This window comes from Felis catus, chromosome D3 (assembly GCF_018350175.1).
Source record: "Felis catus isolate Fca126 chromosome D3, F.catus_Fca126_mat1.0, whole genome shotgun sequence".
In the NCBI taxonomy this organism is placed as follows: Eukaryota; Metazoa; Chordata; class Mammalia; order Carnivora; family Felidae; genus Felis; species Felis catus.
The window spans coordinates 30205900-30233442 of NC_058379.1; the positions used below are offsets into that span (position 1 = coordinate 30205900).

A 27543-nucleotide genomic window follows, 5' to 3' on the forward strand; every position below is an offset into this window, starting at 1 on the left:
CTGCAACTATGTGAGGTTCGTGAGAGGAAGGACTCTGCTCTCTCCTTTCATATATATTTTCCTAGCAAACAGGCAAAGAATAAAAGGTAATCATAATACCCACTGCATGTGAAGATGTGGTTAAACAGGCACTTTCATATACCGAGAGATGAGGAGATTCTCAGATATTTCCCTCATCGTGTTTCCTCTTTCCCACTCCCCCTGTCTATCTCTCTCTCCCCATCTGTCTATGGCTGGAAGGAGTGTTAGCCATGAAGAGTCTCAGGTTATACAAAAGCCCACATTCTTCACTGGCTCCTCTGTGCTCTTAGCATAATATCCAAGCTCTTAACATGACAGTTAAGACCAATGTATCTCCAACATCTCAGTTAGTGCCTGGCACATGGTAGGTGCCCATTGAATATTTACTGGATGAATGAATGCATGGATGAATGCTTGCCAAGAGTACTCATAGTCTAAAACCTTTACACCAGGTTAATCTGAGCTAGAATAGAAAATGTAAAAAAAAGTATCATACATTTCCAAAACACTGTGTACTCACTAACTCCCCTTCTCACCTCTTCTCCAGAATGGCAACAATCACTGTCCCATTTATTAAAAGAGCAGCAGAGGGGCGCCTGGGTGGCGCAGTCGGTTAAGCGTCTGACTTCAGCCAGGTCACGATCTCGCGGTCCGTGAGTTCAAGCCCCGCGTCGGGCTCTGGGCTGATGGCTCAGAGCCTGGAGCCTGTTTCCGATTCTGTGTCTCCCTCTCTCTCTGCCCCTCCCCGTTCATGCTCTGTCTCTCTCTATCCCAAAAATAAATAAACGTTGAAAAAAAAATTTAAAAGAGCAGCAGAGACACAGAGAAGCTACATGACTCTTTTAGGACCACAGTTAGCAAGTAGACTGTAGGCTTCATTCATGGGAGGAAAAAGATCCCTAAGATTGCAAGATCCTTGTTCCTCACTCCAAATTTGAAGATCCTATATTAGCAGGAAGCACCTAAATAGTCCCAGGTTCTAAGCTGGGCTCATTTAGAGGCAAACATCCAGAAGGCCTTTATCTAACTGCTTTCAAATCAAGTGCACGTCAACAGGAGAGAAAAGAAAGTTGCTTTGTGCCATAGGGTGCAGTTCCCAAAATGGCCAGAAGGTGGCGCCAGAGCACGCCACGGCGGCTGCTCTTTCTCACTCACCTGCTGTTTTCCACCAGGTAATGCACAATTTTGTCCAGGACCTTCTCAAACAAAGCAGTGCGGATCCACAGGTGCTTGATGGCAAGTGGGGACAGGCTGGGCAGCTTCGGCAGCTTCCGCACATTCTCCTGGAGGCCCTGAATCTGGTTTCGCCTTCAAGACCAGTACAGAAGGAGGAGGAATATTCGCAAAAAAGGAGATCCAACAGGACCAATGTGCAAACAGCAAAATGCCCAACCTCTCTAGGGAATGAAGGAACGGCGACTAAAACAACAACAAAAGCCCACATTGCTCCTGGCAAGTGGGTGACGTGTTGAAAAAATGATAACACCCAGTGAGTGTGAAGATGCGATAAAACAGACGCCTTCATATACTGTTGATGGGCAAGCCAGATTCTCATAGCGATACTTCTCTTCATCTCTCTCTCTCATTCCCTCTCTCCCCTTCCCTCTCTCATGAATGAGCGATTGCATGAATGAAATGAATGGCTCTCCCTTACCACCTGGCATGGGTATCTCTAATTCCTCCATGAGAAAGTCATTCCCGATATTATGGAAGGCCCATGGAAATCGCTCCCTTTCGGAAGTTATCAGCAAACACTTGGGAATTTAGCATACAGACTGGAAGGCACCTTGAAGACCAAGTGGCTGAAGGAGTCTGATTCCGAAAGGGAGGCGGTGACGCTAAGTCCACAGCCTTGCCCGTCCCACAGTTCTGGCCAGCAGCTCTGGGCTGGCACAGCCTGCAAGGGAGGGAAAGGACCATCTCCCACCTGCTGAGGAGGAGTGATCACCCACGGCACACACAGCATGTGCGCCTCTCTCTCCCTTCTCTTGCCCGTCACACACACGGCGAATCAATCCACACATTCTTTCCCGTGAAGCCCAATCACGGCTCCGGAATCTTTCACAACAAGGTCCTGTGGGCGGCTGCTAGCACCAACGGGAGCTGAAACCTCTTTGCCAGCCCTGACCAGGCTCCAGACCGCGGCTCTGGCGTAGAGTCAAACCGTGTGGTCGGGACTCTGGTGGGAGGTTCTCCCGTACATGCCCTCAGGCCCTGAGCCCTCCCCCCAGGAAATCAGCCCTCCAGACGTGTGAGTGAAGTCACCGTTCCCCTTGTTGCCTCAGTGTCAGTATCTGATCCATGCAGATGGAGACCACAGTAGTTTCATTAAACTTGGTCTTCCTGCATGCGGAATGGGTTTGGCTAACAGCAGACACTTACTCATTCAACAATCATTTCTTGAGCATTTTACCAGGTGCTGGGCACTGTCCAGACACTGGGGACAAAATGGGGAATAACAGATTTTAGTGGCCTGTTCTCATGGAGTTCAGAGCCAAGGAGGAGATAGACAACAATCAAGTAAAAAGTACACAAAGGAATGAATAATCAGAGGTGGTGATAACCACAGGAGAGAAAATAAGCAGTGATATGTAAGAGAAATGGGGTGAGGGTTGGAGTTTGCCCTTAACTGGGGGAAAGCCTGAATGATGACAAGGCACCAGCCCTGGAAGGTGAGGCGTGTGAACCGGGTGGTAGGTAGAGCATGTGCAAAGGCCCCGGGGTAGGAAAGAGTCTGGCGGGTTTGAGGAGCGAAAGGAGAGTGCAGACAGTGCCAGGAGGTGCGGGTTCTGGCAGAGCTCAGGGAGGAGCCTGGACTGTCCCCTGCAGGAACGCTCCAGCCCATACCCCATGCTCCACACTCACGCGCTCTCCATCAGCTGTTCCAGGTCCTGCACCTTGCGGCTCAGCTCTTCGGCCGGTGGGAAGTTCTTGCCCACTTTCATGAAGAGAGCTGCAATCTTGTTGCTGCGCAGAAAGCCAGCCGCCCGCCGCCGCAGCCCATGCAGGACACAGGCCTCTACAGCCGCTGCAGGGACACAATGGTCAGCAGGCCCTGCCCTACCCGTGCTCCCCAGCACCCAGCCCAGCTCAGGTCTTCAGCCACACAGAGGTGCCTTGGAGAGTGGGGCGCCCCAGAATCGCGAAATCCACGAAAGCATCAAAGGGAAATCACGTACGTCTCTCTGCCTTCCACTTCCTCAAAAGGGAGCAGGAGAGCTTAGCAGTTAACCTGTGTTTGCTGCCCGAGGTCAGACTGTCTGTGTTCATATCCTCTCCCAGACACTAACCAGCTGCGTGACCTTGGGCAATGACTTCCTCTCTCTGTGTCTCAGTATCCTCATCTGTGAAATGGGGATAGTACGAACAGGCATCTGACATGGTTGCAGCAAGCGAGGTGGGGAAAATGCATGGCAAGTGCTTCACATAGTTGGGCACAGAGTGAGCGCTTTAGGGACGTTAGCTATTACTCCTGTCAGTGAGGGAGGGGAGGCTGACCACAGGACTGGTGGGCTTTATCTGGGCTGAAGAATCACATGATCGTCACCACTATTGTGATTCCAGGAACAGCTAACATTATGGATCCCATTCCATCTCTGCCACAGCCAAGGAAGAAAGGAACGCCATCTCCATTTCTCAGATGTGGAAACTGAGGCCCTACGAGGGGAACTGAATTGCCCAGGGCCACCCAGACGAGCTGGGATCCAAACCCAGGTCTGAGCCCAAAGTGTGCTCACAACACTTGTGCCGCCACAACAGATCTGAAGAGAGAGGACTGTCATCATCTTCCCATGTCTGTGTTTCCCCTGGACACCCCGCCCAGCCCTGCTCAGAGCAGGAGACCTGGGCAGTAGCCTGGGCTCTATCACTAACTTGCTATGTGACCTCAGGCAAATCGCTTTCCCTCTCTGGGCCTTAGTGTCCCCCCCATCCCCCTCCCCCGGGAAACAGTCCCTGTGCAGGCCATTCTGATGGCCCCAGTCTTATTTCGGGTACTTTCAGCAGCGCTTTATTGAGTATTTTCTTATCTTCTGTCTTACACAGCAGACTGGGAGGGAGCTCACTCTGGTATATCATAGGAGCATAATCGATGTTGATGGAAAAACTGAGCATATTATAAGAGCTACTCCTTATTGGGTATCTGCTGGGTGTGAGACCAGTGTTAAGGTTTACCTTACCTAATCCTTGTGGAAAAAACCCAAGAAGTGAGCGTTCTAGTTACTGTGACTCCACAGAAGGAATACTCCAGCAGTCTCAGGGTTAAGAGCCTGGCCCAGGTTATGTTGCACACAAGGAGAAATACCGAGAGGTTTGGTGCAATTGCTTGTCTTGGTTTATTTTTGTTGGCAATTATTTGACTTTTTTCAAAACGTTATGATTATAGTTTTTTTTTTAAGGACGCTCCACGCCCAACGTGGGGCTTGAACTCACAACGTTGAGCTCCAGAGTCACGTGCTCTACTGAATGAGCCAGCCAGGTGCCCCAGCGATTACTTGGCTTTGAACGGATGCCCACCCTATTGCCTAATCTGCCCATGGGTTTAATATACTCTGGGTGAGACTCTCTGAAATATCTTCATTTTTGCTTGTACACACTACACTTTTGTTTAGACTGCAATAAGTTAATTAACTGTTCAAGCACTGGAGACATGCCTCGAGTCTTTCTGACAATGGCTCATAAGGCACAATGGAGCAGAGACACCACAGGGAGACCCTGCAGGCCTCACCCTGAGGTAACATCACCCTTCCTCCCTCATCCAAACACTGGGGTTGGAGTTAGAGAATCATGATTTTTATCCTGTTCTATTCCTCTAAATCTCTAACGGGTGAGCATGGTCACACACTCTGAAGTATTGCAAATAGAGATGTCCAGGAGAAAAAAAAATTAGGCATATATACATTCTCACATTAACATTTATGCGTATATACACATGTACATATGCAGACGTATATATATATATACACCTATATATACACATACAACTATATAAACACACACACACACACACACACACACACACACACACACACATATATGTAATTTAAATAAACATATCTCACTTTAAAAAGAAACTTGGGGGCACCTGGATGGCTCAGTCGGTTAAGTGTCTGACTTTGGCTCAGGTCACGATCTCATGGTTCATGGGTTCGGGGCCCGCATCAGACTCTGCGCTCACAGTGTAGAGCCTGCTTGAGATTCTCTCTGTCTCTCTTCCTCTCTCTCTGCCCTCCCTCTGCCCACACATTCTCTCTCCAAATAAACTTAATTTTCTTTCTTTTTTTTTTTTTTTTTTTTTGCCAAGGTCACCCAACAAACAAATGGCAGAGGAGGGATTTGAACCCAGGTCTGCCTGGCTGCAAAGGGGCTAAACTGACAGCAGTGGGCTCCCAGGTCACGGCATGTGCTCCCATGGGTAGTGCCTCCACCCATCTGGATGAAGCTGAGGGCCAACCAGGTCTCCTCGCTCTGGCCTCTCCTCGGGGCCAAGAGCGTGAGAGGGGAGATACAGCACGTCCTCCATTGCCAGACACTCCAGTCATGGAATGAAAAGGTTTTCAGGCAGAAAGAAACATCCCTGCTTATACATACACATGGATTAGAAGCTGAACCCTGACTGTGGGGACACGTAAAACATGTGTCTGCAGCCATTGTGGAAGGACAGTTAAGAACCTGGCAGCACGGTTATTTATTTCTGGAATCTTGTGAGCACAGCTGGTTCAAGGATACAAGTCAAGCTCCGAGCCCTGGGCCTGCCTCCTCTGCTGAGCCAGCTGGACATGATCCCTTAGGATGGATCAATGGCTCCCGATTCCCTATGTCTTTAAAGCCCATCCATCCTCCCCCTTCATTTGGCAACAGCCACAGGCAGGGTGAGGAAAGGGTGCAGAGTCTGTCGTCAGATGTGAGACCAACGTCACTAGGGGGATGGGTAGCCGTGAACTGAGCCCACACGAGGGGAAGACAGTCCCTCCAGCGTCAGCAGTGACTAACTCTTGCTGGGTATGCAGGCCATTCTTCCTTTCTTCTCTCGACTTCTCCGTGGTTCCAAATTCCCTCACAGAGCCCCCCGGGAATCCAAAAATAACTTCAGAGTCACAAAGTCAAAACACGGTGTGAGAATCCTTGCACAAAGACGCCACTCCCCCAAGGCAGCCCACAGAGAAAGAAGCCCCGTTCCAGGTCAGGGTCCACGGACTCACCACAGAAGGAGATGATGTGGCTGCTGTCCTCGTGGACGAACTTCCGTGTGACTGCCTCCTCCATGATCTGCTTCACCTGGAAGGGCAGAGGCAGTTGGACGGAGAGACCCAAACGCGACCCAGGGTGCGGTCATCCCCAAGGGCCGTGTCGTCCTTCCTGGCCCTCTGAGGCCATCTGGGGTGCTTTGATAACTTCTCTCCTTCCATGCCCCCTCATGGCGCCTTCTGCAAGTCTGAGGCCTGTGGCCTGTGAGAGCATCATGTTTTACTGAATTATTTCTTCAGGCCCTCTGCCTGGCTGGTTCTTCTCAGGTGTCACACGAAATGTCATCTTCCTTGAGCCCCTTATCTGACACAGCCCTCTCCTGACACCACTCACACCCTGTTACAGTCCCTTCTGGGTACATATGCTATTCCTGTCCTGTTTACTTGCTTACTATTACCTTCTTCTAAGATATAAATTCCCTGAGGCCAGGGCCTCACCTATCTTGTTCACTTCTGTATCCATGGAGACTAGAACAGTGCCTGGCACATAGCAGGTACTCAATAAATATTTTTGGAAGGAAGGAAGGAAGGAAGGAAGGAAGGAAGGAAGGAAGGAAGGAAGGAAGGGAGAACAGAAGGGGAAACAAGTATATAAAAGAATCAGGAAGGTATAGTGATAAATCAGGCCTGGAATCTAGCAGCTCTGGGTTCCAATCCCTGCTCAGGCACCTACCAGTTGGGTCTGTGATCTCAATTTGGGAAACTGAGGCTCAGCAAAGTGAAGCAAACTTGCCCAGAGAAGTAAAGCTGGCCCAGAGCAGACACCGAATTCCAGGCTGTCTGACTCCCTGGGGGTGTGTTTTCCTACTATCCTCACACGCTCAACAAATCTTTTTTGAGCGCCCCTGATGCACCAGGAGTGAGGGACACAGTGCTGAAAGGGCAGCCGTGCCTCTGCTCACAGAGATGACTCTCCAGTGGCCTGAACACCCTTCTGCTTTGCTGGATTCTGGCCCCCAGTCTGCCCAGCGTCACCATGGGGCTTTAGCCATGCATTTCTCCTCTCTAGAGGCTCAGTTTCCCCACCTTGAGGTTGAGGAGGCCAAGAGAGATGACCTCAAAGGCCGGTCCCAGCTCTGCATCGCCAGGGCTGCGACATGGGGTAACAGGAGCAGTTCTGAATCCAACCCCCTCCATGAGCAGCCGCTCCCTTCCTGGCTGCCCCGTGGCCTACTCGGCCTCAGCCAGGCCAGCTCAGCAGTGCACCCACTGGAGAGCGATCGCAGGCTCTCCATGCCCCTCTCCCCTTCCTTGTGGTTGCCTCCTGGAGGGGAAAACAGAACTCAGAGCATCCCTGGCCATGCCCTGCAGTGTCTGCCCCACACAACCGAGTCAGCACTCACCCCGTGAACAGCGCTGACCTCTGAGCTCAGCGGGCTCTAAGCTGGGCTTCGCCAGCAGCATTTCCAAGTCTGAAAACTACCTAGCCGAACCCCTGGAACCGGCCCTGTTTACAGGTGTGGAAACTTGAGGGTCGGGAGGCAAACTGGCCTACTGAAGGCCACAAAGCTAGGAAGCCATGGCTGGACTTTTGGCTTAGGACTTTTTTTCCCCCATCTCAGCTCCAGCTGCCATGTCCTGGCCACTGTGGCTACTGATTGTGTTTCCACAGTCAAAGCACATCACCTCTCTGAACCTTAGTTTTCTCGCTGGGTGAAGGGCGTACAGGAACAGCACCTGCCTCATGGGGCTGCGGGAAGACCGAACAAGGTAACGCACACCATGTGCTGAGCACAGAGCCTGCCGCACAGGGTGCCTGCAGTGTTACTTGCCTAAAACCTCACCTGGTCTCTCTATTCTGGCTGAAACAGTAACCTGTTCAGGAGAATAAAATTCCCCTGCTTCAAGGGTCCCCACAGTGGCTGCTCTCGAACACCCATCAGATTGATAAGCACAGAGCCTGACGCGGGGCTTGAACCCACGACTGTGAGATCATGACCTGAGCCATAAGACACTCTTTTTTTTTTTCAACGCTTATATATTTTTGGAGAGACAGAGCATGAGTGGGGGAGGGACAGGGAGAGAGGGAGGCACAGAATCCGAAGCAGGTTCCAGGCTCCAAGCTGTCAGCACAAAGCCCAATGTGGGGCTCGAACTCACGAACTGTGAGATCATGACGTGAGCCGAAGTCGGTCCCTCGACTGACTGAGCCACCCAGGCACCCCCATAAGAGACTCTCATGTTCAGAGAACAAACTGAAGGTTGCTGGAGGGGAGGTGGGTGGGGGGATGGGCTAAATGGGTGATGGGCATTAAGGAGGGCGCTTGTTGGGACGAGCACTGGGTGTTGTATGTAAGCCAGTTTGGCAATAAATTATATTTAAAAAAAAAAAGAGAGAGACACTCAACTGACTGAGCCACCCAGGTGCCCCAAACCATACACAGCCTCCAACAACCAACGGGTCAAAGAAGAAATCACAAGAGAAATCAGCAAGTATCTTGAGACAAATGGAAAGGAAAAGGCAATGTATCAAAATCCAGGGGATGTAAAGAAAGCAGGGTACAAGGGGCATTTACAGCTGGAAGTGCTTATGTTCAAACAACAAGGAAGGTCTCCAATCAACAGTCTAACTTGACACCTCGAGGAACTACAGAGGAACAAACAAAACCCAAAGCTAGCAGAAGGAAGGTCATCGCAATGTCACAGCAGAGATAAACAAAAGAAAGAGAAGAAATACAAGGGTAGGTTTTAACAAAACCAAGAGTTGAGGCTTCCAAAAGATCAGCAGAATTGACAAACCTTTAAGCCAGACTGACTAAGAGCAAAGAAATAAAAGAGAGAGAGAGAAAGAAAGACTCGACAAAAATCAGAATTAACACCAATCCTCCTCAAATTCTTCTAAAATAATAATAATAATGGAAGAGGAGGGAATACTTGCGTTGCATGAGGCCGACATTACCTTGGAAAGCAAAGCCAAGCAAGTCATGACACAAACACTGGAGACCAATGTCTCCAAAGAGTGACTCCATCAGAAGGCTCAACAAAACACTGGCAAACAGAATTCGGCAGGATCCGGAGAGCTCCACAAGCGCCATGACCAAGCAGGATTTACTGCTAAGATGCAGCGAGGGTTCAAGGCACAAAAACCGACCAACGCAAGACACCAGCATTAACATAACGAAGAGAAAAGTACCCCATGGGCATCGCGGTTGATACAGAAAAAGAATGTGGCAAAATTCAACACCCGTTCATCATAAAAACTCTCACCGAACTAAGAACAGGAAGAAACTACTGGTCACGTATGAAAGTCATGTATGAAAAACCCAGAGTTACCATCCCATGCGATGGTGGAAGACTGAAAGTTTTTCCTTCAAAGTCAAGAGCAAGACAAAGACACCTCTGCTCGCCTCTTTTACTTCACGTAGCATTGGAAGCTCTAGCCAGATGAATTAGGACAAGGAAAAGAAACCAAAGGTATGCAAATCGGAAAGAAAGAAGTAAAATGATCTCGGGTGATCTTATGCCCCGAAAACCCTAAAAACTCCACAAGAAAACTGTTAGCAGCCATAAATAAATTCAGCAATGTTGCAGGATACAAAACCCATACGTGAAAATTAGCTGTATTTCTAAACACTACCGATGAACAATCCCAAAACAAAAGGTTAAATATTCTGTTTACAATAGCATCAAAACCAGGGGTGCCTGGGTGGCTCAGTTAAGCGTCCAACTTCAGCGGAGGTCGTGAGCTCGCGGTTTCTGAGTTGGAGCTCCGTGTTGGGCTCTGTGCTGATAGTACGGAGCCTGCTTCGGATTCTCTCTCTCTTCCTCTCTCTCTGCCCCTCCCCTGCTCATGCTCTCTCTCTCTCAAAAATAAAGAAACACTAAAAAAAAAAAAGTAGCATCCAAAAGAATAAAATACTTAGGGATAAACTTAGCCAAGGAGGTGAAAGGCCTGTATATTGAAAGCTACAGTAAACCTGCTGAGAGAACTTTATTATTATTGTTATTATTATTATTACTGTTATTTTTAATGTTTATTCATTTTTGAAGGAGAAAGAGACAAAGCATGAGCAGGGGAGGGGCACAGAGAGAGAGGCAGGCTCCAGGCTCTGGACTGTCAGCACAGAGCCCGATGCAGAGCTCGAACCCACAAGCTGTGAGATCACGACCTGAGCCGAAGTTGGATGCACAACCGACTAAGCCACCCAGGCACCCCGAGAGAACTTTTTAAAGATGCAAATAAACGGAAAGGCTTCCCATGTGTTCAGAGATTGAAAGACTTAATATTGTTGTCAATAAAACCCAAAGCAATCTACGTGTAATCGCCATCAAAATCCCAATGGCATTTTGTTGATGTTGCTTTGGCGTGGTGTTTTTGGTTTTGGTTTTTGGTTTTGGTTTTTTTTGCAGAAAAAGGAAACTCTATCCTAAAAGTCATAAGGACTCCCATGAATAGGTAAAGCAATCTTGAAAAGGAAGAACAAAGCTAGAAGTTTGGTATTTCCTGACTTCAAACCTCATTATAAACCTATGGTAATAAAAATACTAGCATAGTTTGAGGTACCAGCATAAACACAAGTGGTGAAGAACAGAGAGCCCAGAAATAAACCCTCACGTCTATCAGTACATATCAAACGATTTTGACAAAGATGCCAAGACCATTCAGTGTTGGGGGGGGAGCAGTCTCCTACAAATGCTCTTGAGAAAACTGGATGTCCACATGGAAAAGAATGAAGTGAGACCCTCACCTGTACCATACACAAAAATCAACTCAAAATGGATCAAAGGCCTAAATACCAGAGCGAACACTACAGAATTCCTCAAAGAAAACACAGCAGAGAAGCGCCATGATTTGGCAACGATTTCTTGGCTGTGACACCAAAAGCAGAGCAGGCAAAAGTAACATGAAATAAACTGGACCACGTCAAAGTAAACAAACTTCCGTACATCAAAGGACACAATAAACAGAGTGAAAAGGCAACACCCATGGAATGGGTGAAAATACCTGCAAATCGTGTATCTCATAAGGAGCTAATGTCTAGACTGTATGATGCATTCCTACAACTCAACAACAAAAAACAACCTGATTCCCAAATGGGCAAAGGACCTGGACAGACACGTCTCCAGAGAAGATAAACAGATGGCCAACAAGCACACGCAAAGATGCTCAACATCATTCATCATCAGGAAAGTGCAAATCAAAACCGTGATGAGATACTGACCACCTCACACCTATTAGGATGGCTCCTATTGAAAAATGGAAAATAACAAGTGTGAGTGCACATATGGAGAAATCGGAACTCTCGTGCATTGCTGATGGGCACGTAGAATCGTGTGGTTCCTAAGGAAAAGAGGATGGCAGGTCCTCAAAAAATTAAACAGCAAATCAGCATCTGATCCAGCAGTTCTCTTCTGGGTATATACCCCAAAGGACTGAAAGCAGAGTGCTGAAGAGAGATTTGCACACCCGTGTTCATGGCAGCACTATCCACAACAGCCAAGGGCAGAAACAACCCAAGTGTGCATTGATGGACAAATGGATAAACAAAATGTAGCAGACACATTCAAGGGAATATAACTCAGCCTTAAAAGGGAGGAAGTTCTGGGGCACCTGGGTGGCTCAGTTGGTTGAGTGTCCGACCCTGGATCTTGGCTTGGGGCGTGGTCTCATGGTTTGTGGGATAGAGCCCTGTGTCAGGCTCTGCACTGATAGTGTGGAGCCTGCTTAGGATTTTCTCTCTCTCTCCCCCTCTCTCTCTGCCTGTCCCTCCCTCTCTCTCCCTCAAAATATACACATCAAGTTAAAAAAAAAAAAAAAAGGAAGGGAATTCTGACACCTGCCACTACATGCGTGAACCTTGAACATGTCACGCTAAGTGAAATAAGCCAGTCACAAAGAGACAAAATACTTATGAGCGGTGCCTAGAGGAGGCAAGTTCATAGAGACAGAAAACAGAATGGTGGTTGCCAGGGGCTGGGGGGAGGAGAGAAAGGGAAATTATTACTTAACGGGTACAGAGCTGTAGTTTTGGGAGACGAAGAGAGACTGACCACACAACAATGTGAATTACTCAGCACTACCGAACTTAAAAATGATGAAGGCAAAATTTTATGTTGTGTATTTTACCACAATTTTTACAAGTGTGGATACTATGTGTTAATATAGTGTAAGTAAATATTTTGCTGTTGATTTTTAAAAAAATTTTGATCTTTATTTTTGAGAGAGAGAGAGAGAGAGAGAGAGAGAGAGAGAGAGAGAGAGAGAGAGGGAGGGAGGGAGGAAGGGTCAGAGAGGGGGAAGCAGGCTCCAGGCTGCCAGCACAGCAAGGTGGAGGCTATCAGCAGGTAGAAAGGAGAGAATAAGTCCCGAGAATGTGGCACTTTGTGAAATTCTCTCCTGCCTGCCTTGCCCCATGGGATCATCCCAACAATTCAGGGTAATAGTCTCCCATTTACAGAGGGGGAAAACTGAGGCTCTGGGGAGGAGGACACTCCTTGCAATGGACTGAATGTTTCAGTTCCCCCCAAATTCCTATGCTGAAATTCTAATCTCCAGTGTGATGGGGGTATTACGAGGAGGGCCTGTGGGAGGTGATGAGGTCATGGGTAGGATTGGTGACCTCATGAAAGAGACCCTGGAGAGCTCCCTTCCCTCTTCTGTCATGTGAGGACATAGAGAGAAGACAGCTGTCTGTGAACCAGGGAGCGGGTTCTCAGCAGACACTGAACTACTGGCACCTTGATCTTGGACCTCTCGATTTCCAGAACTGTTGAGAAATAAATCTCTGTTTTTTAAGCCACCCACTCTACGGTATTTTTGTTTTAGCAGCCCAAATGGACTAAGACACTTCTCTAAGGCAGCACAACAAGGAAGTTCCAGGCGTGAACCTGGTACCTAGAACTATAGACAGAGAAGCACAAAAACAAGGGTCTGCAAACCGTTTCTGTACAGATCTACGGAGTAAGCATTCTTGGCTTTGCTGGCCATCTGGTCTCTGTCTCAAGTATTTAACTTCACCCTTGTATCCGGAGAGCAGCCATATGCCAATGAATGAGCGTGGCTGTGTTCCAATAAAACTTTATTTACAAAACCAAGTGGAGAGCCGGGTTTGTCCTTTGGGCAACAGTTTGCTGACCGCGAAATAATAAAAAAACATATACCTGTTGGTCTTGGCCCCCAGTTCCCCGCACAGAGCTCCTAAATCCCTGGTAATTTCCTAAGTGATCACAGCGCTAGGGGCATCTTCTATTCTACCATTTGATCTTTGACCTCAGTCCCTGACACAGAATTTCTAAATCCCTTGGACTCTCCTGGGTGAGAGGAATGTCCTTTGTTCTAATGAGGTGATGCCTGGCGGGCTCCTGGATCGCTTCGGGATGGGGACTGGTCACCAGAAAGACCAAGCTATGATGAGAAGCTTGGAACTTTCAGCCCCATCCCTCATTCTCCCGGAAGGGGACAGGGAGGCAGACTGAGTTCACTCTCCATCGTGTCTGTGTTAATGAAGCCTCCATAAAAATCCCCAAGTTTGAGGGTTGGAGAGCAGGCTGCCGAACATGGAGGTGATGGAAGGGTGTCACAAGAGGACACGGAGGCTCTGTGCCCTTCCCCCAGACCTTGCCCTACGCACCTCTTCCATCTGGATGTTCATCTGCGTCCTATATCGTACCTTTTTGTCATAAAGTGGTGAACCAAAGTGTTTCCCTGACTCCTATGAGCAAATGATCAAACCTAAGGAGGGGGATAAGGGAAACCCCAGTATGTGGCTATCAAGAAGTACAGGGGATGGGGCGCCTGGGTGGCTCAGTCGGTTAAGCGTCCGACTTTAGCTCAGGTCATGATCTTGCAGTTCGTGAGCCACATTGGGTTCTGTGCTGACAGCTCAGAGCCTGGAGCCTGCTCTGGATTCTGTGTCTCCCTCTCTCTCTGCCCCTCCCCATATTTGTGCGCATGCGTGCTCTCTCTCTCTGCCTCTCTCAAAAATAAATAGATAAACAAAACCAACAAAGAAGTACAGGTGACAATCTGAGACTTGCACCTCAAGTGGGGGACAGTCTTGCAGGACTGGGGCCCCTAACCTGTGGGACCTGACACTGACTCCAGGCAGCTAGCGTCAGAATTCGGTTAAGGGGCGGCCACCCGGCTGGCGTCGGAGAACTGCCTGAGGTGTAACAAACCCACACACCTCTGGTGTCTGCGCTATCGTCCAGGAAGAGTGTGGGATCACTGATCCTGCGTGAGAATGTCTGGTACCACTGGGCTGGCCCAGGCTGCCCGCCCTGGTGTCACACAAGGGGACAGCACGGGGGGGAGTGCTAATGCAGCTGACCACCCCACACACAGGGCCAGTCCCAGCCCTTTGCAGGGGCCAGCCCTCTCTCAGGCAGCTTGTAGCCCTCCTGCCAATGTCCGCCTGCCCCTCGGAGGTGGCCATCTGCCTGTCGCCTGCCAGAGTGACTGTGACGCAGGGGCCCTGCCGTCTGCCCGCGTCCCCCCCAGTGGCTAGTGCAGTCACCGCATGGACCCACCTGCTCCGTCCACGAAACGTTGCTGGGATGGAAAATCCCTAAGCTCTAAGTTCTGGCTGTGGCTGCTAGCACTGCCCCGAGGGGCCTCAGTTTACCCCTCTGGCCTCAAAGACCTACCCAACTCCCACTTTCCAGGATGCCTTCACCTCCCCAACTGTGATGGGCTCAACCGTGTCCCTGCCCCCCAATCACATGCTGAAACCTTAACCCCTAGGACCTCAGGATGTGATCTATTTGGAGCCAAGGTCTTTACAGAGGTAATCACGTTACAATGAGGTCATGAGGGTGGGGCCTCATCTGGTGTGACTGGTGTCCTTATAAGGGGAAACTGGGATGCAGACCACCACAGAGGGAAGGCCACATGAAGACACGGGGAGAAGAGGGCCATCCACAAGGAACGCTGGGAACAGAGCCTTCCCTCGTGGCCCACAGAAGCCAACCCTGCTGACATCATGACCTTGGACTTCTAGCCTCCAGTACTGTGAGAAAATACATTTCTGTTGTTTAAGCCACTCAGTGTGTGGTACCTTGTTATGGTGGCCAGGGCAGACTGATACATCCACCCTCCGTATCCTCACTATCCGTATCCTTCTGAATGAGCTCTTCTGTGCCAGTGAATGAATGAATGAATGAATGAATGAATGAGTGATGAATTAGTTCTAGGGTTACCTATGTTATTAACTCACTATACCCTCTCCACAGCTCTGTGAGGCTTGGTTCTATTTTTATTTAAAAAAATTTTTTTTAAGTTTGTTTATTTTTGAGAGAGATACAGAGAGAAAACACAAGCAGGGGAGGGGCAGAGACAGAGGGGGACAGAGGATCTGAAACGGGCTCCATGCTGAGAGTAGTGGAGAGCCCGATGCAGGGCTTGAACCCACGAACCATGAGATCATGACCTGAACCGAGGTTGGACGCTTAACTCATTGAGCCACCCAGGCACCCTATGGTTCTACGTTTATACCGATTTCTCACACCATGAGAATTAAGATCAGAGAGATTAAGCAACAAACCTGAGGTCACACAGTGAACAGGAGGCCGAAGCAGAGTGCCAACCCAGGCTCTTGATGCTATTCTAGAAGCTTCAGCCAATGGCTTGTCTTTGAAAATAATAATAATGCTCCAACTTACTAAATGCACAGCACTGGCTAAGCATACATGGTGTCATGGACTGGATGCTTGTGTCCCCAAAGATTCACATGCTGAAGCCCTACCCCAGGCCCCGTGTGATGGTATTTGCAGGTGGGGCCTTTGGGGGGAAATTAGGGTTGGATGAGGTCATGAAGGTGAGGCCCTCAGCATGGGATTGGGGTCCTTAAAAAAAGAGGAAGAGGAGAAGAGCACAGGGAAAAGGTCATCTACAAGCCAGGAAGACAGCCCTCGCCAGGAACTGAATGGGCTAGCACCTTGGCCTTGGACTTCTCAGCCTCCAAACTGCAAGAAATCAATGTCTGTTTAGGCCACTCCATCTGTGGTGTTCTGCTTCGGCTGCCTGAGCTGAGACACGGGGCCGGCCCCCCCATAATCCTCACAACACAGTTCCCAGGTGGCCACCACCCCCCCCACTTGACAGACAAGTTCAGAGGTATTGGTTCCTACCTAGCCAAGGGCATCAGAAAATCCAAGGTCACCTTGCTGAGGTTTATATGCTGGTCAATCTGACTCCAGAGGGAGCCTCTACCCACCACACTCTGCCCCAGAAACAGGAGTCAGATGTACTGCCTGGGACTGCCGGCCTCAGGGACATGACAGAAGACACAATGCCTTCCTTTTCCTCTCCCTCTCTCCAGAAGGCCTGGAGGACCCCGTAATCACCGCAAGTGGTGGATAACAGCACTGATGTGTTTATTCCACACCTCAGCACGAGCCAGGATAGGGTCTGGGGGACTTCTGCTTCTCTGTGTCACAGGATGGCTGGGCCCAGCAAAACTAAGATTCGGAACTCAGCTGTAGGCAAAACCATGGGCAGGGGTCTTCGCTGGGGGTTCTGTGTACTTGAGGGATCCAAGAGGGTTTCTTGGCCGGGGGTAGAGGGGCCACAGGACTCAGGGATAGGGAAGGGAGGGCAGTGGCAGCCACGAGAAAGCCTCTGTCCCCTCCCTGGCTCCGTGGGCAGGTTCTGATGATGTGGCAGGTGCCACAATGTGCCACACAGACCGCTTCAGGACTGGAGGCTGCTAGGAGGGCTCCTGGAGAGCCCTCAGCTGCCAGTCCCATAAAGGACAGGGATCCCTTCAGCCCCAGGGAGAGCCTCCTCCAAGGTCTCACTGCTTCCCCGGAGGCCACCATCCGGTGACGGGAATGTGTAGGCTGTGAAGGTCTGGCATCCTTGCCCCCAACTCGGGACAGTGTGAAGGGCCATCCCAGCAAGCTGGCAACTCCCCACGGGGCTTCCACGAAAGCCTCGTGACCCATCTTCTCCCTTGGCCCACCGCCGCTCGCTTCACTTGGCTCCGCTGGGTGTTAATCCCAAAGGCACACCCTAATAAACCTGCATGCTGACCTCCATCTCGGCGACAGCTGCCACTTAGGGACCGCCAAGATACAGCATGGGTGCATCTGGGCAATAGTCAACAGGGACAAGTTGCAAACCATTCAAACACCGGTGAATTCAGCGCGGCAAAGGCCCGGATACACTGGGTGCACAGAGCAGCAGGGATGGAGTCTGACAGTCCTGCCCTGGAAGACCTTTCGGTCCAAAGAGCCAAAAGGTAGGGCAAGCTAGGACAGGTACAGGGCAAGCGTGGTGCTGACGCAGGGCCCAGCAGCACCAGCACCAGCACCAGCTGAGAACCAGCTGGAGATACAGATGCTCGGGAGCCACAGAGGCAGCAACTCTGGGGTGTTGATCAAGCTTTCCAAGCTACTCTCACGCATGCTCACATTGCAGTGGGGGATTTCAGAGGAGACAGAAAACTAGCAGCCAAAGTCCTTAGGAACAGACTCAGCAGTCACGGCTCCTGTCTGGGGACCTTCCTCACACAGCCAGTCCCTTCTGGCCACCTCTCCTTGCTTCCCATATCAGACTGGGGCAGGCAACATTCCCAGCTCCCCACTATTCCAACCGCGGGTGCTGCACCCTTCTCCCCACCCACCCCATCCCACCCTGCCTTGGTCAATTGCACCCTTATTAAATTCATCTTCGTGTGCTCAGTTTGGAGGAATCATCTGTTTCCTATTGTTACCCAGACTGTATACACACGTTGTCTCAAGTCCAAACCCCACAGAATGAAGGTTGTCTGTTTGTAGCTATGGACCCTGAAACTCAGACAGGGTAATCCCCAGGGAAGGCAGGCTCCTGGGGATGGATCTGGGGCGGGGTGGGTAGTGGAGGTGGGGACACAGCACCAAGGGCATAGTTCTCAGCCTGAGGGAGGGGTTCTGACAAGGGTTCTGTCTGCTGGCTCCCGACTTCCCCAGAACTTAATAACGCGCTGACAGCCTGAGGCCAGAAGAGGAAATTAAAAAGGCAGGGGGGAAAGCCTCCCCCGGAAGGTCAGTCCCTACAGCCTCACGGGAGAGGGCACTGTCTCACTGTAGGAAGAGGCTATGGCCCAAACTGGCCAGGGGAGGACCCATCCCTGGGGGAACCGACCGCACCTGTGGGCACGGGGGAGAGGGCCACAGAAGGCCTCTGAAATGCAGCTCAACCACCTTTCCCCTCTCAGGCTTCCAGGCATGAGCTTGGAATTGATCTGCTGTGGAGGTCGACAGCTTCAAGGAACCTCAGGGTGGTCTGGGGATGGCGGTGGCAGTGTGGCATCCTGGCTCCTTGCAAAAGCCCATGTGATTTTCTAAGCTTTGGCCCGGGAATCATGCCTGACTGAGGCAGCACAGAGGCAGTGGCTATGGGTGGTGCGACTGCAGCCACAGAGACCTGTGTTTGCATCCAGCTCAGCCCTTCGTGTCCAGGGGTGAGCATTCAATGGGGTGTTATTTGCAAAAGAGGAGGCCTGGCTAGCACATAGGAGGAGTTTTATGATGCTAAAGCTCACTGCTTTTCTTTTCTTTCTTTTGTTTTTTTTGAGCACTCATGCTGTTCCTGGGACTGTTTATGGCATGACAACCCAAGACAGATTACCGACATAGTCCCATTTTACAGATGGAAGAAACTGAGGCAGAGAGCTATTAGATAACCCACCCAAGGTCCTGCAGAGGAGGCAGGATTCAGACCCAGGTCTTTATTCTAACAAAGGCCTCAAAGCAGAAGCTGGAGACCATTTGAAATAGTTTTGTTACTGCCCAGCTGAAGAGTAAGAGAGTATGTTTACTGAGCACCTACTATGTGCCATGTACTTTGCACAGAATACCTTATTTAATCCTCACAAAAATATTATCATCCCCATTTTAAAGTTTTTTTTTTTCCCAGAGAGAAACAGACAGAGAGCGAGCACACGTGTGTGTATGTGAGTGGGGGAGGGGCAGAAAGGCAGGAGAGAGAGAGAGAGAGAGAGAGAGAGAGAGAGAGAGAGAGAGAATGAATGAATGAATCCCAAGCAGGCTCTGTGCTGTCAGCACGGAGCCCGATGCAGGGCTTGAACTCACAAACCACGAGACTATGACCTGAGCTGAAATCAAGATTCAGATGCCTAACTGACTGAGCCATCCAGATGCCCCTCTCCTCCCCGTTTTAAAGATGGGTAAACTGAATTGATGCAATTTGCCCTAAGGCACAAAACCAGGAAAGGCCGCAGCCAGGACTTGAACTTAAGGTCTGACAGACAGCTCTGCCTGCAACCTGCTCAGAAATGGGTCAAGCCCTGTGAAATCCCAAAGTGCTGAGAAACCTATGAGAAGGGGTTCCTCAGTCTTGCCCAACGTGGGGACCAAAATAGCACTGAACTGGGAGTCAGGAGACCTGGGTCACCCGGATATGACTCTTACAACCATGTCCTGTGGGGGTCCTTTGGGCAGGGGGAGCCAACTTCAAAGGTCAGAAAGATTTTGTCTCTGTCCAGCATCCATTCGGAGTCCTCCAACATCTGCCTGCATTCCTCCAAATGATGGGGAGCTCACTTCTTTCGAAACCAGCTTATTAGCTCTAACGACAGGATATTAGGAGGCAGTTGAGAGGCTAGGAGCCAGAACGTGGGGTCACTGAACTGGTGTTGAATCCTTGACCACTCATGATGCTGGACAAGTCTCCCCACCTGTACCATGGGGTGTTGGATAATAGTACCCCACCTCATCGGCAAATGAGACGGCACCTGGAACGTAGTAGGAATTGTACAGGCAGGAGCCACTCTTAGATGGCAGCGACCGTAGGGTTCACGGCCTGGCCCACAGTGGATGCTCACGAGTGTGAGTTAGGTGAACAGGCAATTGCGAAGGGGCTCTGAGGCTCTGTTCACCCACCCCAGCTTCTCATCCACAGGTTATTTAGGACCTAGGTGGCCTCTGGGGCTGTGACCCCACCCCTCCACGTGCCACCAGTGAGCACAGGCCCCAGCACACTTCCAGCCCCACCCTGCAACCATTCAGAAACCAGCCCCGCCCTCCCACCCTCCACCTGCAAATATTGAAACAACATATAGGAGGTGTAATCTCTGGAGGGAATCAGGCAGGGAAATCCGGACCAACCCGCAAAGCCGGAAGAGAGGGCTCCCGGGCCTCTGGGGCCTGCCTTGTCTTCTCTCCTCACTCCCACCACCTGCCCACCCACACCAAGGTACCCTCGTGCTGCCCACCTTGAACCCTGCTAGGTTTCAGATCAGCCACTACTCCCCGCTGCCTCTCGGCACGGTTCTGTGCTCACCCCTCCTGTGCCTGGATAGGAATAATACAGCCCAGGGTGCAGGGCTGTCATAAGGATTATGGAAAATCTGGGCAGATGGCCTCACAGCACGCAGCTGGCACCACGTAAAGGAAGGCGCCTGAGGGAAGTCAGTAAAAACTTGAGTTTAGGGAGCCACTAGGCCCAGGTCAAACTCCAATTCTGCCATTAGCGAGGTGACCTCAGGCCTCAGTTTCCTCATCTGTGAAATGGAGAGGACACTCACACCACCTGTCTGGGCTGCCATGTGCGGACTTCATAAAAACACACGCACAGCGCTCAGAATGGGGGCAGGGGCTCAGACCCACCCTGTGTAAAAGAGAGCTCCACTCCCGACCCCCTTCTGCTGCTGTAGACGTTTCCTTAGAATTTATCATGGCCTGACTTCCACTATACATCTGAGGGCGTTTAGTGTCCATCTCTGGGACGCTGACTAGGCAAACAAACAGCATGTGCTCAATCTATGTTTGGTGATCACTCTGATTATATTAGTAGCACTAACACCAGCAGCTAAAGCTCACTGAGTTTTGATCCAGGCAGTGTCTTTAAGTCCCTTGGACGTCTGATCTCATCTGCTGTGTGTTCAAGGCCAGGGTGGGCAGTATTTTCCGGAGAGGGTCAGACAGCAAACACTTCAGCTTCTGGAATAGGACTGCCAGATAAAATACAGGCTGCCCAGCGATACCTAAACTTCAGATACACAGGGAATTTTTTTTGTGTGTAAGTATGTACCAAATATTGCATGGACCATACCTATGCTAAAAGATTACTTGTTTTCCTGAAATTCAGATTCAACCAGGCAATCTGAACTTAAAAAAAAAATTAAGTTTATTTATTTAGAGAGCAGGGGCAGAGAGGGAGAGAGAATCCCAAGCATGCTCCGCCATGTTAGTACAGAGCCCTATGCAGGGCTCAATCTCACAATCCCCAAGACCGTGACCTGAGCTGAAATCAAGAGCCTGAGGCTTAACTGACTGAGCCAGCCAGGTGCCCTGCAGCACCAGCACCACCACCCCCCGCCCCCCCAGCAATCTGAATTTTCACTTACTCCATCTGTCAAACCTATTTTCAGGCCACACAGAGTCTCTGTCCCACTGTCTCTTGCTTTTATAACCCTCTTTTAGGATGTACAAACCATTCTTCTCTGCTCAAGAGCAGTTTCACCAAAAGGCTGAACTTGGCCCAGGGGACCCCCTGGTATAGAGCCCCCAGCACTGTGCCTGGGGCGCATATGAGGCCAAAGTAAAAACCAGCCCGTTTGCCATCTGCTCCTCCGAGGCCTGCTGCCTCAGTCCTGACTCAGGGCGTACCTCACCCCAGCTGGGGTCTCAGGTGGTCGGCGCCTGGCAGTGCAGGTGGGTGAGTAACACTGAGCCAGCAGTAGCTAAAGAGACGGAGGCCCCTTGACTCTCGCGTCTGCCAGAAACTCACAGCGAAGAGGCTGTCAGGGTGGCTTTAAAAATCGTTCTCGGCATTTGGGCAAGGTGAAGAGGAGAGAGGAAGAGCAGAGCGCAGGTTTTGCTGCTCTGCCTCCCCTGCAAGCACCCTGGGTGCTGAGGATCTAGCAGGCAGCGTCTCCGGCTGTGCCTTGACCACGGACCCTCAGACGCTGCTCCCCAAAGGCGGCGCCATGGGCTCCGCTCTGTGCCCTCGCTCACCTGTGCCTCCGGCCAGGTGCCCCTCCCTACATGCTCCAGCCAGCTAAGAGCAATTCAGGCTTCAGCCCAGATGTCCCCTCCTCCTGGGAGCCTTCCTGGACTCTCCCTACCCGAGCAGGGATCAGTGTACCTCTTCCATGTTCTGTGAACGCTTGCCTTGCCAGCATTTATCACAGGAGCCAAAACTGTCACCTATTCACTCAACACTTATGGAGCATCTCCTATGAGTTTGGTACTGGGCGCCAAGCAGACAGAATTCCTGTCCTTGTGCAGGCACCAGTCCATCAAGATAGACATTAGCCAAGTCCCATGAATGAGTACGTTAGGACCAAGTGAGGCCAGTTCTCTGCAGCAAAAGAATCTGGTTCTATGAGGACAAGTAACAAAGAAACTTGACCTGAGGAGGTAGGTCGGGAGGTCAGGGAGGGCTTCCTGGAGGAGGTGATACCGTCCCCTACAACTGCCTCCACAGAGCCACCCTGGAGCTCAAAGGAAGGAACAGATGTAAGGACAATGTGGCAGGGAAGAGCCCTACATGGAAATAGCTGGTAGCTTTTACTTTTTAATTTGTTATAGGTGGGGTGCACAGGAGGTGGGTTGGCAAGGGCTGGGGCAGGGCTGCAAGCCGTGACCGTTTCCACCGTGTGGCCCGACCTTCCTGTGTGGTCCTGACAAGTCTTGTTCCCCCCCTTCCCGCACGCACCCAGCTCTGGTCACACGTGCTGTTCCTTCTGTGTGACTCACATGATTGCCACTCCCTGCCTTTGCTTTGTGCAGTCACCTCCACTGATGTCCCCACCCACTCCTCCCTCCATCTCCCACTCTAGGGAAACCACCCCATCCTCCAGGACTCACTAACAGGCCCTTCTCTTCACTCCCTCCAGAGAGCCCCCCCCCCCCCCCGCCAAAGCTGATATGACTCCCCTCTCTTCCAAGTTCCCTATGGTCGGCTATGAGCACCGGGCTGTCAAGTCAAACTTCCAGAATTCAAACCCCAGCTCTTGCACAGATGATCTTGGGCAAATCATGTCCCTTCTCTGAACCTCAACATTCCCATCAGTAGAATGGGTAATATTTGTATTAGTCTCACAGGCATAATACATCAAAAGCATTTAACACAGTGGCCGGCACACAATCAGTGCTTTATACATTTATTTATAAAGTGTTCCCTAGCCTGGCGGCTTGGTTAGGGGCATGATTCCATCTCATTCTCAGGGTAATTAGGAGAGATGGGTATTGGCACTCATTTTACAGATGAGGAAACTGAGTCTCGGTGAGGTTAATGCTTGCCCAAGGGCACACAGCTTTTGAATGGCAGAGTGGGAACTTAAACCCATGACTATCTGCCCTGCACTGAGGCTGGCACACAGTGGGTTCATTCATTCATTCAACAGACACCTACTGGCGCTTCCCACCAAAGATTCGTAACAAGGGTGCCTGGGTGGCTGAGTCGGTTGAGCGTCCGACTTCGGCTCAGGTCATGATCTCGCGGTCTGTGAGTTCGAGCCCCGTCGGGCTCTGTGCTGACGGCTCAGAGCCTGGAGCCTGCTTCAGATTCTGTGTCTCCCTCTCTCTCTGCCCCTCCCTTGCTCATGCTCTGTCTCAAAAATAAATAAACATTAAAAAAATTTTAAAAATACATGTATTAAAAAAGACTCACAACAAGTGTGCGATGTGGGTGTCACTGCTATTATTCCGTTCTCCCAATGATGCAGCTGACCTAGGAGGGACAGAGACCATCTGGTCCGTGAAGAGGCTGGGATGTGAATCCAGGTCTCCTGGTCTGGAGTCCCGGTGGCCATCACACCTGCTCCCTGAGCCTAGGGCACAGTCACAGTCACAGCCATGGCCAACTGCCTGCTCCCGGAGCCTGGGTCCCACAGCACCAGCCGGCTGCTCCACCTGTGCCCCACTATCACCTTTCACCCCTCACCTCCCCGCTCCACACTGCTTCCGGCTTCCGATGCTGCATGTCGGTCTCCGAAGGACAATCACCGCGACAAAAGGAAAATGTCTGACCTGAAATGCTATTACTGGATGAAGAGGCCGAAAAGGCCACGTGCTGTACCATTCCAGCTGTAGGACGTTCTGGAAAAAGCAACACTATGGAGACGGTAAAAAGATCACTGGTTGTCAGGGATTGCGGGGGAGGGAGGGATGAACAGGCAGCGCACAGAGGAGTTTTGGGGCAGATAAAGAGACGTATGAGAAAGGTCTGTACTCTGCACTCAATCTTCACTGTGAGCCTCACACTGCTGTAAAAACATAAACAAAGTCTATTAAAAAGAAAGGAAAATGGAAATATCCTTTCTGTGCTCTGCTGCTGATGTAGGATGTCAGTAGGGATCCCAACGTTCCAGCACATGGGTGAAGCCCTCCTCCCAGAGGGGTTCCTCTGCATCCTCAGCCCGTTGGGGCCTGCAATGCGCTGCAAAGAAGGGGCCTGAAGGCGTCTGGAACACAGTAGGAGCTCAGCAGACACTGCTCAACGGATCAAAGCTCTCCTTCCTACACTCTCTCTCACACAGTTCCAGAACAGACCTGCCCCACCCTCCTGCCCACACACATCCACCCTGCCCTCCACATCCACACAGATGGATGCTGAAAGCAGAGACACAGGAGGGTCATTCCACAGTCCCATCTGTGTGGGGGAGAGCGCGGGGTGGGGGGGGGACAGAAGTGATAAAGCCGTGGCACGTGGATCTTCAGAGTGCTAGAAAAGTCCTCCCTCTAGCATGACCTTCTTAACCTGCCCTAAATGTGGCTGTTGGCCTTGCAAGGGAAGCAAAAGCCTCTCTCATTCGGCTGCTGCTAGCCTGGCCCCGGTTAATCGTTCACTGGGATGCTATAAATAGGCACCAGGCATCGTTTCGGCACAGGATAGTGCTTGCCAACCCGCCCTGACCTGGAAGGGGGGGTATTCTGGGGTTCGAGAATGGGTTTCCCACACACACTACTCCCGTCACTGCCCTGCATGGGTGTTCACATGGCCTCTGACAAGGAGGTCCCCCCAGTGCCTGGTTCTGGAGCATTCGCCTGGGGGCACCTTGGCAAAAAGGTCCTTCCAGCAACACTCCCGCACACAGCCACCCCTGGAGATGATGCAGTTGTGAAGACAGTCTCCACCGCCGCCCCTCTGTTCCCAAAGAAAACGGCCTGCGTGTCTCACGTTCTCAGCCCACACCCTGGAGACCGGCCAGCTTTCTTCTGGGTGCTTCTGCTTGCTGCATGAGGTGGCTACCCGGCAACGTGCCCCACTTCCACAGACCCACATGGGCCTCACGGATGAGGAAGGCACGCACGGGCTCTGGAGCGTGCCTACGTTCTCTCTGGGGGTCTGGGCCGCTGTAGGAGGTAAGAAACAAAATTCCCAGACGGTTGCTTCAAACACACCGAGGGCGAACCAGAGAACATACTAACCACCTCTAGCCTACGTTAGGGGGAAACGCAGTCAGGTGTTGCATCTGAGGGCTGGGTTAGAATCCTTGCTCTCCCCCTCGGCAGCTGTGTGACCTTGGGCAAGTCACTTTACTTCCTCTATGCTTCAATTTACTCAGCGATAAAATGGGGTAAAATAGGACCTACCCTTTGGGTTTTTTTTTAAAGGTTAAATATGTTAAAGGATGTAAAGTACTTTGCACCAATGTCTAGAACACAACAGAATTTTTGGAAATGCTCTATGCCTGTGCATTTGTCCATAACAGGATCTCTAGCCACACGCTCTTGTGCCCTTGAAATCTGGCTAATGTGACTCAGGAACAGTATCTTTTATTCAATTTAGTTTTGCTTAATTTAAACGTAAATCAGCACATGTGGCTCCCATTGGACAGCGAGGGTCTGAGGCACAGTGGGTGCCCCATAAACACTAATTATGATTATTATCAGGGGTTGTTGTTATTAGACGGCTCACCAGGTTAGAAGTTAGGGTGCATTTCATCTCTGAGCACCCCGAGGTCAGAGAAACCGTATTTATCTTGGTATCCCAGCATCTTCAGGGTGGTTCTGAACCATATTAGGGTTTTGGGGTTGTGGACCCTTCACGGTACTGAGGATATGCTCTCCCTACAGCAAGTACAAAGCGTCTGCACAATTTCAGGGTTCTGCACACCCCTAGAGTCAAATCTGTGGCCCGGCAGAGACACCTGGCACACAGCAGGTCCCCAGGCAGCACTTGGGACGGCAGCCAAGCACTTCCACACTTAGGGGCTGGGTTCCAGATGCTGGCGGCCTCACCCTGTCACACTGGACATCTGTGGCTTGTCTGCCTAGTTCCCATGTCCCTGTCTGGTCATTTCACCTTGACTCTCCGCTGGGTCCCCTCCCTCACTCTCACTGGACTGAAGCCACACTGCCCTTTCAGGCTTGATCAATCTGAGCAACGAGTCCCACAGTGAAAGGGGCAAAAGCTGCATGTGACTCGGGCTGGTCTGATGAAATCTACTCCTACATCTTTCCCCAAAACCAAGGGGGAGGGGAAGCTCTCTGTCTGCTGATGCCAAGCTGGCAGGCTGGACCCCAAGAGCGGCCGGGCAACACTCCCCACAGAGACAGGCGAAGCATAAAGCCAACGCACAGAAAATCAGCACACAGACAGGAAAACAGAGAAGGTCCTGATGACATCATTGGGACCTCTGGACAGAAATGCACCTGAAGCTGGCAGTCTGCACCCCAACTTCCCATACCCTTGAACCAATAAAATCAGTTTTTTGAGCCTCTTTCCCTTTTGGCTTTGTGTTTCTAGATTTCTTTATTGTTCTAGCTAGCTTTGCAAGGGATTCCCCACAGTGAAATGGGTGAAGCTGGCTACAGCACCCTGCTGTGCTGCTTCTCAAGTTGTGTGACCTCAGTCCAGCCTCTTAACCTCTCTGAGCTTCGGTTTCCTTCATCAGTAAAGAGGAGTTGCCACTTGTACCTACTCGACAGGAAGCTTGCTTTGTGTATTGGTGATTTAGAGCAGTGGTTAATATGTGGGGGTTGTAAAATGTCTTTATTTCTCAAAAAAGGGAGAAAAAAACAAAAGAAGGAAAAAATGAATGATAGTTCCTATAATCTGAATTTACTAATGAAACATAACTTACTAAATAATACAAACTAAAGGACCATTCATTCAAGGTCCCAGGCATCACCCAAATCCCGTGAACTCTTGAGGCTTCAGCTATCTGACTGTTTTTAATTTAAGGTTTTATTTATTTTGAGGGAGGGAGGGAGGGAGGGGGAGAGAGAGAGAGAGAGAGAGAGAGAGAGAGAGAGAGAGAGAGAGAGAGAGAGAGAGAGAGAGAACAAGCCAGGAAGGGGCAGAGAGAGAGAGAGAGAGCGAGAAAGAGAGAATCCGAAGCAGGCTCCCTGCTGTCAGCACAGGCCTGACCCCAGGACTGAG

The 27543-nt window shown here is 50.7% G+C and overlaps 1 protein-coding gene across 1 annotated transcript in view; it reads right to left on the reverse strand.

Annotated features, from left to right (window-relative positions):
• Positions 1 to 27543, reverse strand: part of SGSM1 (small G protein signaling modulator 1) — a 95941-nt gene that overhangs the window by 58188 nt on the left and 10210 nt on the right. The window contains 3 exon segments of the mRNA XM_045041235.1: positions 1177 to 1329; positions 2887 to 3049; positions 6222 to 6297. Of these exon segments, the coding sequence (XP_044897170.1) occupies positions 1177 to 1329; positions 2887 to 3049; positions 6222 to 6297 (392 nt within the window).